Raw genomic sequence first — 14,138 nt, 5'->3', positions numbered from 1 at the left:
GTCCTAGTATAATATATTTGTCCAATGAATACCCGTTTATCATCCACATTTCTTCTTGGTGTGGCAATTTTAATGAGCAGTAGTGTACATGCTTACATCCATTTTCATGATAAATATTGATAAAAAAATCAGGGACGTAAATTTCACTGAATATAATATTTATTTCAGCACATCTTGCCAATACTACTACATTAATTCTTAGATAAAAATCAGCATCTGAGTAGATAGTAGTAGTTTCTTTTTTAAGGTAGCTGTCTTTCTCCAAATATATATACCTACTGAGAACCAAACTGTTGTGACCACCTGCCTAACAGTACGTCAGTCTACCTTTGGAATGGCAATACAGCAGAGAATCTGTGGCATGGATTTGAAAAGTCCTTTGTTGGGTTTCTGAAGGCATCTGGCACCAGGTGTCTACGCACAGTTTGTGCAATTCTTGTAAATTACATGCTTTTGATTTATAGGTGCAGAACTGGCACCCACTAGCATCCCAGATGCATCAGGTTCAGATCGTAAAATTTGGTGGCCAAGGTATTAACATGATTTTACCATCATGTTTCTCAAACCACCACAATACGATTCTGGCATTACGACAGGAAGATGCTACCACTGTCAAGACAGACAAGTTTGAAGTGATGCAAGAAGGTTTGCAACAACATTCACATAGTCCACACTGTCATGGTGCGTTTATTACCACAAGTCCCATGGAAGCACGGTAAAATGTCACCCATAGTACTGTATACACCCATCAGCTTGCATCTGTGGTGTGGTGCACATTTCAAGCAACTATTTGCCTGTATGACGGATTATCTAGGCACCACTGTCAACCTGGTGTAACAAGGCAACACATTTCCACTGAACCACGATCAGTCTCCATGATCCCTGTACAGAGAATGAAGGCTCCAAGCTTCATGTTCTGTGGTGAAACACAAATATCTTAACACCTTGTCACCTACTCGTGGTTTCACCATCCTTCAACCACTTTTCACAGATGCTCTAGATGTTCCCCGACAGCTGTAAGTGAATAGCCGACCACCTTCGCAATTTACTAGGTGCTTGTTCCCAGGTGCTGGGCCCTAACTACCCTTTGTCAAAGTTGCTTTATTTCAGTCAACTTTGCTGCTCTACTCATTTACTTTCTTTATGTCATGTGCCCACAACACTACCACACAGTGTTCAGTCTCACAGAGAGCACTGATTGCAATGTGCTTATAATTCCACAGTTAATAAATTAGCACTTGACAAATTATTGTTACCATTGATTAAAACAGTGCCAAACAGACTCGAACTCAGGATCTTTGCATTTCACAGGCAAGTGCTCTATCTTCTGAGCTACCCCAAGCACAACTTACAAACTATCCTCACAGTTTTACTTCTGCTAGTACCTCATCTCCTACCTTCCAAGTCGTGTTTGAATAGCTCAGTTGGTACAGCACTTGCCTGCAAAAGACAAAGGTCCCAAGCTCGAGTCTCAGTCCAGCACATAGTTTTAATCTGCCTGTGAGTTTCATATCAGCATACACTCCAATGCAGAGTGAAAATTTCACCCTGTTGTCATCATAGAGATAGTGTATTTCTCAACTCGTTCTACATTTGTGAAGGCCACCCTTCGTGGTTACATAAACAACATTATGTTAAAACGAAAATCTTAAGTGACAGCGTATTAGAATTCATCAGTAGGTCCCCTTCCCCAACCTACCCTAATTTTGATTAGTAGGTCCTATTTTCTCGCTGTCACAAAGGGAAATAGTCATACTCGTGCAGAATAATTTATACATCAGCTGCCCTAGTACAATTGTATTTCACCTGAACAACCATCTGTCACACTGGCATACAAGCTAACTGCAAGGTTGAGGATTTCTTTATACAAATTTGCACCTTCTCACAAACTGAATACAGACGACTCGTGGCACCAAGTACTTACCAGACAGGAAAACCAATGTTCATGTCCTCATTAACTGATCATAACAAGCTAAGCTCATCTGGGTAGTTGATCAGGGTAAAAAGAAAAGGAGGGGAGGGGGGAACAAACGATAGAAATCCCAGATGAAAGAACTTACTACTGTGAAAAAATGCAGGGGAGGAAAGAATATTAATGAAACATTGTTCTATTTTCCAACAGACTGACTTCTCATTATACATATGTACTATCCAACATCTATACAAATGATAACTCTCCTGAAAGTTAATGCACCTTGCTTATCCTTTCTCCTTTTGTCTTTTTTATCTTTATTAGAGCCACTTCCTTACTATTTTACCACCTTTCATTCATTACAGCACAAAAAAATAGGTTTTTCTTACAGGGAATCAATGAAATAAAACCTAAACAGTGCATTACATAAATGTATTTCCAAGGCAACAGCAAACACTTGATTACACTTATACATCTCCATTTAATCACATTTTGTTACATCTCCACTTAATCAAGAAACACACATCCTTAACATAATGGCAAAACTTCCAACATTGTTCTTATAATAGCATATGCATTAATAAATAATGAAAGCTCCACCATCATACCTAAGACGCTTTAATTTCCATCTCCTCGAAGTGAAACAAAAGCTTAATGTTTATAATGTATATATAATATATATATATGTGTATAAGCTGTAGCACAGTTTAAGTAAATATTTCTTCACATCACACATTTTTAAGAAACTACACTCTTTACATAAAGGCTACTTTGCATCGAGGCATGTGAACAATATCAAAAAGTTTCAATACTGTCTAAATAGGTTCACCTAAACTACAGACTATGTCAATAAAAAAATTTCCACCAAAATACTATGACTCCAGTTTCACAACGAGGTGTAGCAGGCCCTCATGGTACATGAATAAGTAGCATATGTCTCCAAACATGCACCAGAAAACCTACTCAACTTTCCATCAGTACACAGCCAGCTCCAACTCCAATTCATCCCAACTTATGACACATGCCACCTGCACATCCAAGGCTATATTTATCTTGGTCTCAATTCATACTAAAATTAGATTGCACTTTGGTTTCTGAAGTATTATAAAAAACAATACCTGCTTCTGGGAAACATGCTCCTCAATTCCAATATATCCAAAACTAGTATCTATTTACTATTGATTTATAGTCTCCTCAAATGTCAGAGTTCAGAGGAATTAAATTTGTTCAGTTACATACAATTTACACATTAAATGCAAATTTGATTTATAATTTTCAATAATGTGCAGATACTGTCATCATCAGAAAAGAATACGAGTCTCAGATATCATTGGGAACAAATGACAACTGCGCAATAATACTGCACAGATATGCTGTTGACATATGAACACACAGGTGAATTCATTACGTAAGAATAAGTATTGACATTTTTATCCTCTAGAATGCACATAATGCCAGAGAAATGTGATGAAACTCATTACAGGATCTCTTATCTATATATATTGCAAGTATAAAAACTACAAAACTGTATCAGGAAACACAATCACAACAGCTTCGCCATGGAAATGGAAGCAATGTGAGAACAGAAACAGTAAATTACAAAACAGTATTACAAAAAGAAATGAACTACTCTGAAGTGCTGACACTATAAAACCAACCTAAAAATGCCACCTAAACTAATACTTTTTACGAGGAAAATAGATTTACAATTCTGTTGGTAAGTACCATTGTTAGGTATTACATCACTAATTGACAATGACAAAATTAATACAAATCAAGTATAATACAAACTGAAGAGTTGTGGAAGGCAATTTTCCTGACCTGAACAACATATTTTCCAACCAGTGTTGTAAGCAATTTGCATCATGGAAGATAAAATTAGAATGCAATAGCCGTATGGTCCTCCAAAACAATCTGGAGAACCACTATAAGTGACTTCACTGTACAGGGTGAAAATATAAACAATAGGGAGACAGGAGCATGGTCTATATGACAGGAATATAAAAGGAGTGTACCAGATTTTTTTCCCAGCAGAAAGGTTAGGATAATGTCAGGACAGGGCAAGGCAACTAACAGCACCAACAGCTGGTTTTTCACGGCAATCACGCACAGTCTGCAAAAGTGGTATTCAGTCCTTCCAGTCTTTCTTTATTTCAAAACTCCACTCCCACTTCAAATGCTCATGCTTATCATCATCAGTAAAAAGTGAGTGTACAACATAGCTTCCACGTGCCACCATCCCAGATGGCGCATCTTCAGGTGGTGTCGTGTATGACTGCACTTCAGTCTTCGGGGGATAGCTGCCTACCATATGCGTCATCTTGTCCACTGTAACACAGAAATTTTTAACATTTTCAGTTACTGGCAAAAATGAACAGGAGTTTCACCAACAAACAAACTTATTTTATACCTGTATTCATATGCAATGCTTCAAAGTAAGTTCACTTCTACTTGATCATTTCTGTTTAGCACCACCAAGAACAACCACTGCATATCAGGCCAACCGAAAGAATTTTTATCAAAAGCACACAATTTTTACATACATTAACTTTTAACTATCTGAGCTAACTTTCCCAGTCTTTTAAACATCTTACAAGGCAACTGTAGTTGTTAATGCTGCATTTGGTGTTCTTGTAAGTAATTTATGAGAATTCCCTCTTTTGAACAGAATACAATTTTCTTCCAATGTTTTAGCAGTTCAGGTGTGAGAATGACTTCATTTTAATGACTATGTCTTTCTGAATTATGAAAGTAATGTGGCAAAGTCGTGCACAATTCACACCAGAGAGAGAAAATGCAAAGTGCAGTCAAATTAAGAGCATTATTGCTCATAAAGGTACTGATTGTGCGCAGTAAAGTTGCAAAATTGAAGACTATAGAGTTAACTGCAGCATTTACATAACTCTTGGTTTTGGGAAGCAAATTAAAGTTTTATAAAATTTTGCCACTGATTTATCTACGAGTTAAACAGATTAACTTCGTGTAACTGAAAACAGTAGTAGGCTGGAAAAACTATTGTAGAGAAATGTGCGTGGAAACATGATTGAAACAAAGTGATAAATATGGTGGCAAATGTGTTGTGGAATTACACAAAGTGACGTTTGAAAAAAAGAAGACTTAGGACAGCAGATAAAGTGAAAAGAATGGACATATTCAGCGGAACAGAAGAACACAAGTTGTTCCAAAGTGCAAGAAGAAGGTGTTACTAAGCGTCAAAAGAATATATCCTTCTGGATTCAAAGATCTCAGATTGGTGCACATACAGATAGCATTTAAGGCACTTGATTGTCTATATAAGATCGCTGCACGGGACTAGACAGTGCACTGACATGATAGGTAGCTGCCACTTACTGACTTTCCATAATTGCTTCCACATTATTATTATTAGCAGTTTCCCACAATTCCTCGTGGCAAGTGTTACTATCACATAATTCAAGTTAATAATGTGGACAGCCCTTTACAAAGTTTTACCATACATTATACTATTTACTCCCGCACTATTTATTTACTGGCATATCATCATATGCAGACAGTGTTTATTCCCACACTTTGAATTTTTTTCTGAGTTGTTATAACATTAGTAGTATGAGCTGTAAGAGAGAAGTACTCTAGCATTGTAGCACTTTACATGTTTGTGCACGCAGAGAATTCGGCCAACTAACTTAACAGAGATTGCAAAAATATTTGCTTACAGAGGCTGTTCAAAGTGGAATGTTCAATATTCAGGCATAGGAAAAGCATGATCATTAAAAAAATCTAGTAAACAATGGATTTAAAAAGGGTACCTAAAGAGATGGCCTATTAACAAGAATAAGAATGAATTCTGAGGGGACTCCAGGGAGCAGAGGAAGCAAACTCTATCCTCTGCCTCCCAGTACACAGGCTGCTGAGGGGTGTGGGTAAGTGCAGGGGAACAAGCCGCACTGTTGCACAGTGCTGGCACCACACTTGGGTTCACATACAATTAGTGCTCCAAACAGTGCTGGCAGTGGCACCTACTGGCTGCTGCTGTAACAGCTGTTGACTGCTGGATAGGGTGCATCTACAGAAGTAAAATCTGAGATGGGCATGATAATAGCATACAGGAGTCATGAAATATAAATTTATAGTTTCCTGTTGAACAATGGTAATTGTTGCTATTAATTCTGTATCGCTCCTCATATAAAATTCAAAATCTGCAGTAGTGGGACTTCCACTGTGGTAACAAGCAGTCAGTTTTACTGTACCCAAATCACATTTTGTTGATCTCACACTTCTTTAAGCAGGTCTACATGCTTGAATTAAAGCAAACAGGGCCTGCCCCCTCATGCTCTCATTACAGGCACTACACCCCTTTTGCAGCCACTGCAACATCCTTACTTTTGGTATATCATAGTGTGGTTTTCTTATCCGACACTCTGTAATGATATGGAATGTTCTCTATCACAATGATTGACTTAAGAGGAAGATTTGGGAGAAACATATTTGTAAACCACATTTCAAATTTTCCACACTTCATCTGAGAATGGGAGTCACCTTTTGTGGATTTAGTCCAGAATTTTAGTTTGACCTTAAAAAACACTTCCTTGATCCAACACTTTCTGGAGGAGGTTCCCCATCCCATAATGCCTACATCATCATTCTGCTAACATTTACTAACAGTCATATTACTGTCTATCAAAGCCTGACCAGACAGAACATTTCTGTGGCTGTTTCATTTCTACAATGAAATGCAACTGCCAATCAATAATATCTCCATGCTGTAGCAGTACAGACCTCTCATTCTACACTTTTTCCACGTGAATCTCACAGACAACAAAATATTCTGCAAAGATGTACTACCCTGATGTCCAGTTAATATTTTCCTTGAGCACTGGTCAAAATTTCCACAGGCTGGGAGTAGTCTACTGCGCCAAGTAGATGTCTTTGATTACCTGAAGAAGCCCTTGTAAAAGTTACCCAACATAATTTTGGCTTAAGTGAAAGCGAATAAGGAAGTCCAAAAGTAGGACTGCATTCTACGCAGGATGTATAGGTGCTAATAATGAGGAGAGGTCCCCAGGGGAAGGACAGAGTTCTTGAAACTGCCTGTACAGGCATTTAGGTTACAGTCCCAGATATCACACTATGCAGCGATGAATAAATAAATGAATGAAGACAGTCATTTCTACTAGGATGTAAAAAACTGACATATGACAGGACTCAAGTCAACTACCTTCAGCTTACTAAGCCAGTGTCTTAACCATAACACAACATGCGAGGTTTCTTAAAAATGGATTTTGTTATTACGACTTCAGCCACCTACTGGCAAACAAATTCTCTCTCTCTCTCTCTCTCTCTCTCTCTCTCTCTCACACACACACACACACACACACACACACACACAAATGAACACTTTAAAATAATTCAAACAAAGGGGAATGCAGTTCCAAAGCATCACCTAACAGAAAAACTTTGAATTTCTCTCTTTTTGCCAGGAGTTTCTGGTTATTTCCCAGGATTATCCATACAAAATTTGCAAATTCTTCTCAGAGATCTGAAGCTTGTCCTTAAGTATGTCACTGTTCATCCTGTAGGCTGAGATAGGGGTTGGAGCAGTTCCCTTTGCTCTCCAGTTCAGTAACATTAGTAATTATTTTTCTTGATTCACTCCATAATGTACTATCCATTGCCCTTCTCTGAGGAGTGGAAGCACTATCTGGCACTGCCTGCAATGGGCCAGGAAGCACACTGTAACTCATTACGAGACATCTGGGACACCCTGCATAACTGAGCACCACTGCAATTTTTGGGCTGAACGCTATCAGTGAAAATTTCATACAATTATTCCCCCAATTTTCAGCAATTAGATTTCACTATTTTCTTACACTACTTTCACTGTTTTGCAGGCATTTCAAGCTGGCAATCCATTAGCTCCAAGTTGACTGTCATGAGAACCTTTGGTGGGTGACAAAATGATTTGGGTTTTAACAATTTTGCACACAAGTTAACAAAACTGAAGTAAGACATTATCTACTTAATCCATTCCCAAACTGTTTGCAGTCTCTAGTAGTCCCATGTTACTTGCACCCTACATTCAACCACATCTATGATGTGGTATTCACAAAAGCAAATTTTTTTAAGATGAAATATGTGCAAGAACTACAATGTTTTGAAGCAGGTATGCAAGTATTACAGTGTTTTAGAGGCTACATATTTCACTACTGCAACAGTCAGAAATAAAGCTAAGGGAATATGGCAAAAATTTTAACATTCTTGTGTGGTAGCTTATTACAAAATGTTCTGCTACAGCCTACAAAGTTCATCAAAGCACAAAACCACAAGTAAAAAAAAAAAAAAAAAAAAAAAAAAAAAAAAAAAAAAAAAAAAAAAAAAAAAAAAAAAAAAAAAAACGCATTACAAATTAATCACAAATCTTTTTCAGCAACAACAATCCATTAGAGCAAAAAAGTGCAGTGCAAATGTTTGTTTAATAAATATTAAAACCTAAAAATGAAAAGAAGAGGATTGGTATTTTACACTCACCAATGACAAGGTCATTAAGATTGAGTATGAGCATGGACTGTATAAGGATTGATAAGAAAGTAAGTGGAGTCAAAGGAGTCAGCCAAGTAACAAGGAAACCACAGAAGTACATTCAAGCTTTTGATATTTTCTTCATGATGTAATTTTAACAGTTATGTGCTCCCTACCAATTAACACTTTTTGCTTTTTTAAATCACTGATTTAAAAATAATTTTTTGATGAAACTGCTTTATGTCCTTCGGCAATTGATTTAGTGGACTTATTTAATATTTTAAAATTTAAACAAAATTTCAACTTTCTTTAGTTTCTCCTAATACAATTTCTTTACATCTAATTCCTCATTTTTCTTTAGAGAAGAACAATTACATCGGTGACTTTTGAAGTTGAAAAGCAAGCATGACAAACTGTCTGTCATTTGTTTATCATAGCTATTTGAAATAAGTGTTGCAACTGAAAAGCCCACCAAATGTAAAAACTGTTCAACAATATTACTTTTATTGGGGAGATCTTTAATCTGTTGACATTCATTGTGAAACTCATGAAATGAAATGAACATGTTTTGCATAAGTGGTGGACAGAGTAATCAGGACAATAATATTTGGCCGTCCTGTATTTCTCAACAAAGTGATACATCAAATAGACAAAAATAATTGTGCACACAATCATTTTGCTATGAACTGTCAGACGACCTTAAGCTGATTTAGCTCAATGTTTTACACGAGATCATGAATGGAAATTCTGAGCACCAAAAATTCTGTGTTCGTTTGAGTCAAAAACTCCATACTCAGCAGCACAAACTTCAGCAGAGGACTGCTGCTCTGGACGTTTAATTAGAACATATGAGGTGGCCTATAATGCAATTCTGAGCATTAATGGGCAATGGATTTCAAGTGCAAACAAGACAAAAAAGGCGTTCAAATTTGTGGGATCTACTGCCTCACCAAAAAGGCACACCAAGTTATGAATGGTTGGATTAAAAGAGGGGGAAAGGGACCAAACTACAAGGTCATCAGTCCCTTGTTCTGAATAAAACAATGCCACTAGTATAAGAATAAAATAAACGAGACTGACAACTCAAAACGGAATGAAAGGAAATCACAAGAACGAAGGGCAACAAGCATGTAAATGGACAAAAGGAGACAAGAAAACCACAGAAACGCAAGAAATGGGATGAAGAGATTAAAACAACCAAGCAGATTACCATGGCTGACTGACCACGAGAATAAACAAGGAGCAGCCAGCCACTCTGCAGCGCATTTAAACCTCCACCCTAGAAGCACTAGGGCAGAGGACACAGAGGGACAAAGGACATGTGCTAGAACTTGGATCAAATGATAAAACCCACCCTCATGTATAAAACGTAAAAGTAAATTAGCCGATGAGGCGTTGTCAGATAAAATTAGCGGCAATGAGTCCAGTAACCCAACATTTCGTTGCTGGGCAGTCAAAGTGGGACACTGCACCAGAATATGGGCCACTGTCAACCAGGCGGGTCTTCACGGCGCAGGAGGTAACCGTGGGTTACCCAAGTGTGATCAATGCAGAGCCGGCAGAGGACAACTGATTCCCTGTGAGAAGCCTGCATGGAAGTCTTCCACACATTCGTAGTCTCCTTAATGACACACAGTTTGTTGTGTGTACTGTTATGCCATTCCGTCTCCCAGAGCCAAAAAACCCTACAGCATAAATCAGAACGCAGGTCAGATTAAGAGATGCCCATCTCCAGAAGCAGTTTCTGCATAGCCTGTTTAGCCAGCCTAGCCTGTCAGCAACTTCGTTGCCTGGGATGCTGACACGTCCTGGGGTCCACACAAACACCACTGAACAAAGGGACCGGTCCAGGGTATAGATGGACTCCTGAATGGATGGCGAGGGTAGCACTGGTGGATAGCTTGTAGGCTGCTCAAGGAATCGGTACACAGAAGAAACGATTCCCTGGGGCATGAACGGATATACTGAAGTGCACGAGAGATGACCACCAACTCTGCAGTGAATACACTGCAGCCATCAGGAAAGGAATTATGTTCAAAATGGCCTCTGTGGACCAAGGCGAAGCCAACATGACCATCGGCCATCGAGCCGTCAGTGTAAACCACTTCAGAGCTCCGGAACACATCAAGAATCGAGAGGAAGTGACAGCAGAGAGTAGCAGGAGTAACCGAGTCCTCAGGGTCATTCGAAAGGTCCAGATGAATCTGCGGCCTAGGTGTACACCATGGAGTTATATGCGGACGGACCTGGATGGGTGGTGGTATAGGGGATGATTCCAGTTCAGACAGAAGGGATTGCACACAAACTGCAATCGTTAGCCCTGACCTGGGCCACCGATGTGGGAGATGAACTGCTGCTGGTGGAAGAAGGAGAAGGTAATTCGGATGCTCACGAGAACTATGAATGTGTGCAACGTAACTGGCGAGCAGTTGTGCATGCCTCACCAGTAATGGAGGGACTCCGGCCTCCACCAGGACACTGGTCACTGGACTCATTCTAAAAGCTCCTGCCACTAGGCAAATGCCACAGTGGTGCACTGGGTCGAGTACAAGCAACGCTGAGAGTGCCGCAGAACTGTAAACCATACACCCATACTCAAGGCGGGATTGAACAAGGGCTTTGTGGAGCTGCAGCAGAGTAGAGTACTTTGCACCCCAGTTGGTGTTGCTCAGGCAGCGGAGGGCATTGAGGTGCTCCCAGCACTTCTGCTTAAGCTGAAGAAGGTGAGGCAGCCAAGTCAATTGGGCGTCAAAAACCATACCTAAGAATTGACGTCTCCACTACAGTGAGTGGATCATCATGAAGGTAAAGTTCGGGTTCTGGATGAATGGTACAATGCCGACAGAAGTGCATGACACATGACTTAGCGGCTGAAAACTGGAAGCTGTGGGCGAGAGCCCATGACTGCGCCTTGTGGATGGCTCCCTGTACACACTGCTCAGCAACACCAGTATGGGTGGAGCAGTACAAAATGTAGAAGTCGTCAGCATACAGAGAGGGTGAGACGGAAGGTCCTACAGCTGCTGCTATAACATTAATGGCCACTAAAAATAGTGATACACTCAATACAGAGCCCTGCGGGACTCCATTCTCCTGGTTTTGGGGGGGGGGGGGGGGGGGGGGAGGGAACTATGGGAGGCACTAACTTGGACACGGGAAGTATGAAGCGACAGGAAAATCTGGATAAAAATCTGAAGTGGGTCTCAGCGACCCCACTCATATAATGTGGCAAGGATACTATGTCGCCAGGTGGTGTCATACACTTTTCGTAGATCAAAAAAGATGGCAACAAGGTGTTGGCGTCTGTAAAAGTCTGTTTGGATGGCAGACTCTAGGGACACAAGATTATCAGTGGTAGAGTGCCCCTGGCGGAAGCCGCCCTGACATGGAGCCACTAAGCGTGACTCCAGGACCCAACCCGACCCAACTCCACCGCCGACACACTATACGTTCCAGCAGCTTACAAACAACGTTGGTGAGGCTGATGGGCCAATAGCTGTCCACATCAAGTGGGTTTTCACCAAGTTTGAGCACCGGAATGATGGTGCTCTCCCGCCATTGTGATGGAAAGACACCATCGCACCAGATCCAGTTGAAGGTGATGAGGAGATGGCACTTGTAGGGAGACGAGAGATGTTTCATCACCTGACTGTGGATCCGATATGGCCCAGGAGCTGTGTCAGGCCAATGTGCAAGTGCGCTGAGGAGCTCCCACTCTGTAAATGGGGCATTACAGGGTTCACTGTGGCGTGTAGTGAATGAGAGGACTTTCCTTTCCATCCGCCGTTTGAGGGAGCGAAAGGGGGCGTAGTTCCCCGACGCAGCTGCTCAAGCATAGTGCTCAACTATCACGTTTGCTTTGGTACATAGCACGCCATTGATGGTAACACCAGGGACACCTGTCGAGGTGTGGTACCCAAAAAGATGTCCAATTTTCGTACAGACTTGTGAAGGTGACATATGGCACCCAATGGTCGACATGTACCTCTCCCAACACTCCTGTTTCCGTCATTTTATAAGCTGGTGTACACAGGCGGGGAGCCACTTAAAGGCTATCAGATGCTCTAGGGAAGTGTGCCGCTTATGTTGCTGCAAAGCTCGCTGATGCTCTGTAATTGCCTCAGCGACTTCCGGCGACCACCAAGGGAGTGACTTTCGCCGGGGGCACCCTAAAAGCGAGGGATCATGTTTTCTCCCACAGATACAATTGTTGTAGTCAGCTCCTCAATCATCACATCGATGTTAGCGTATGGGGGAGATTCAATGGTGACAGCCTTGCTTAAAGCCCATCTGGGCACGCATCCATGGGCCTGACGCTGGGGCAGTGACAGGAAGATGGGGAATGGTCACTACCACACAGGTCGGCATGTGCTCTCCAGTGGATGGATGGGAGAAGTCCTGGGCCGCAAATTGATAAATCAATGGCGGTGTAATTACCTCGAGCCACATAGAAATGTGTGGCGGCTCCAGTATTTAAGAGGCAGAGGTCGAACTGAGAAAAAGTTTCGACGTATCTGCCTCGGCCAGTAAGCATGCTGTCACCCCACAAGGGGTTTATGGGTGTTAAAATCTTCCAAAAGTACAAAGGTTTAGGGAGACGATCAATCAGTGCAGCTAATACATTCCGGGGTACTGCACCATTTGGAGGAAAATATACATTGCAGACAGTTATTTCCAGTGCTGCTCCTTGGGTTTCCTTGGCTGGAAGAACTTCACTGAAACTATCTCCAGGACTGAGGACGAGTGTGAAGCCCTACGACCAGCTGCTTTTGGTATCTTCAGCCACTGGCAGGTGTCATCTTTCCCACTAGCAGAAACCTGGGAAGCCCTTCCTAGCGAGAGGAGCCGAAGAAGTCTTACGCTTCTCTGGTTCAGTAATGGGGACTGTAATCCCCCAATGGTTGAGGGGTGAGGGGAGGGGGGGGGGGGGTTTGTTTGGGTTTTTTGGGGCGCAAAACTTCTATGGTCATTAGCACCCGGTCCGTGACTTAGTAAATTGAAAACCAGCAGCAATGGGAACGAAAGTCATAAAATTGGAGAAACTAAAAGCAGAAGGAAGGCTTAAAAATTCACTACAGAAAGGGGTTGGTTGTCCCCAAAAAAAGCTTCAAATGACTGATGTCATTTCACTGGCACTAATAAACTTGAGAACGCGGTCGGCTGAGCGCGTCATCTGCTAAAATAGACGATATATCAGGCGATAGCTGTAGACGGGAGCGTAACGGATTAAAATAGGGGCACTCAATTAAAAGGTGTCTTACCGTCCACAGCTGAGAGCAGTGGGGACAGAGTGGGGGAGGATCGCCGCTTAAAAGATGTCGATGGCTAAAAAGACAGTGCCCTATCCGGAGTCTAGTTAAAATTACCTCCTCCCGACGATGCGTTCGGGAGGAAGAGGTCCAAGCACAAGGAAGAGGTTTCATGTCCCGCAATTTATTATGGGTAAGTGTCGACCAATGAGTGTGCCATAAATGAACAACACGTCGACATAGAACGCTCCGTAGATCGGCGAAGGGAGTCGATTGAATAGCTGGCCGAGGAAGAGAGACTGCAGCCTTGGCTGCAATATCGGCCGCCTCATTTCCACAGATACCAACGTGTCCTGGGAGCCAGAGGAACGCCACCGAGACGCCCACCAGGTGGAGCAAGCGCAGACAGTCCTGAATCCGGTGGACCAGAGGGTGCACAGGATAAAGAGCTTGGAGACTGAGGAGAGAGATGGGAGAATCTG

At 41.6% G+C, this 14,138-nt stretch overlaps 1 protein-coding gene across 2 annotated transcripts in view; it reads right to left on the bottom strand.

Annotated features, from left to right (window-relative positions):
• Window positions 1-2,325: 2,325 nt before the first annotated feature.
• LOC124595163 (rho GDP-dissociation inhibitor 1) overlaps window positions 2,326-14,138 on the bottom strand; it is a 30,103-nt gene continuing 18,290 nt past the window's right edge. For both annotated transcript variants that reach the window (XM_047133773.1, XM_047133774.1), the window contains one exon: window positions 2,326-4,240. In XM_047133773.1, the coding sequence (XP_046989729.1) occupies window positions 4,041-4,240 (200 nt within the window). In that variant the 3' untranslated portion in view covers window positions 2,326-4,040. The remainder of the gene's footprint in view (window positions 4,241-14,138) is intronic.

Source organism: Schistocerca americana, chromosome 2 (assembly GCF_021461395.2).
Source record: "Schistocerca americana isolate TAMUIC-IGC-003095 chromosome 2, iqSchAmer2.1, whole genome shotgun sequence".
Lineage (NCBI taxonomy): Eukaryota > Metazoa > Arthropoda > Insecta > Orthoptera > Acrididae > Schistocerca > Schistocerca americana.
The sequence above is the reverse complement of the archived record's forward strand: the minus strand, read 5'-3'. Positions and strand labels throughout refer to the sequence as shown.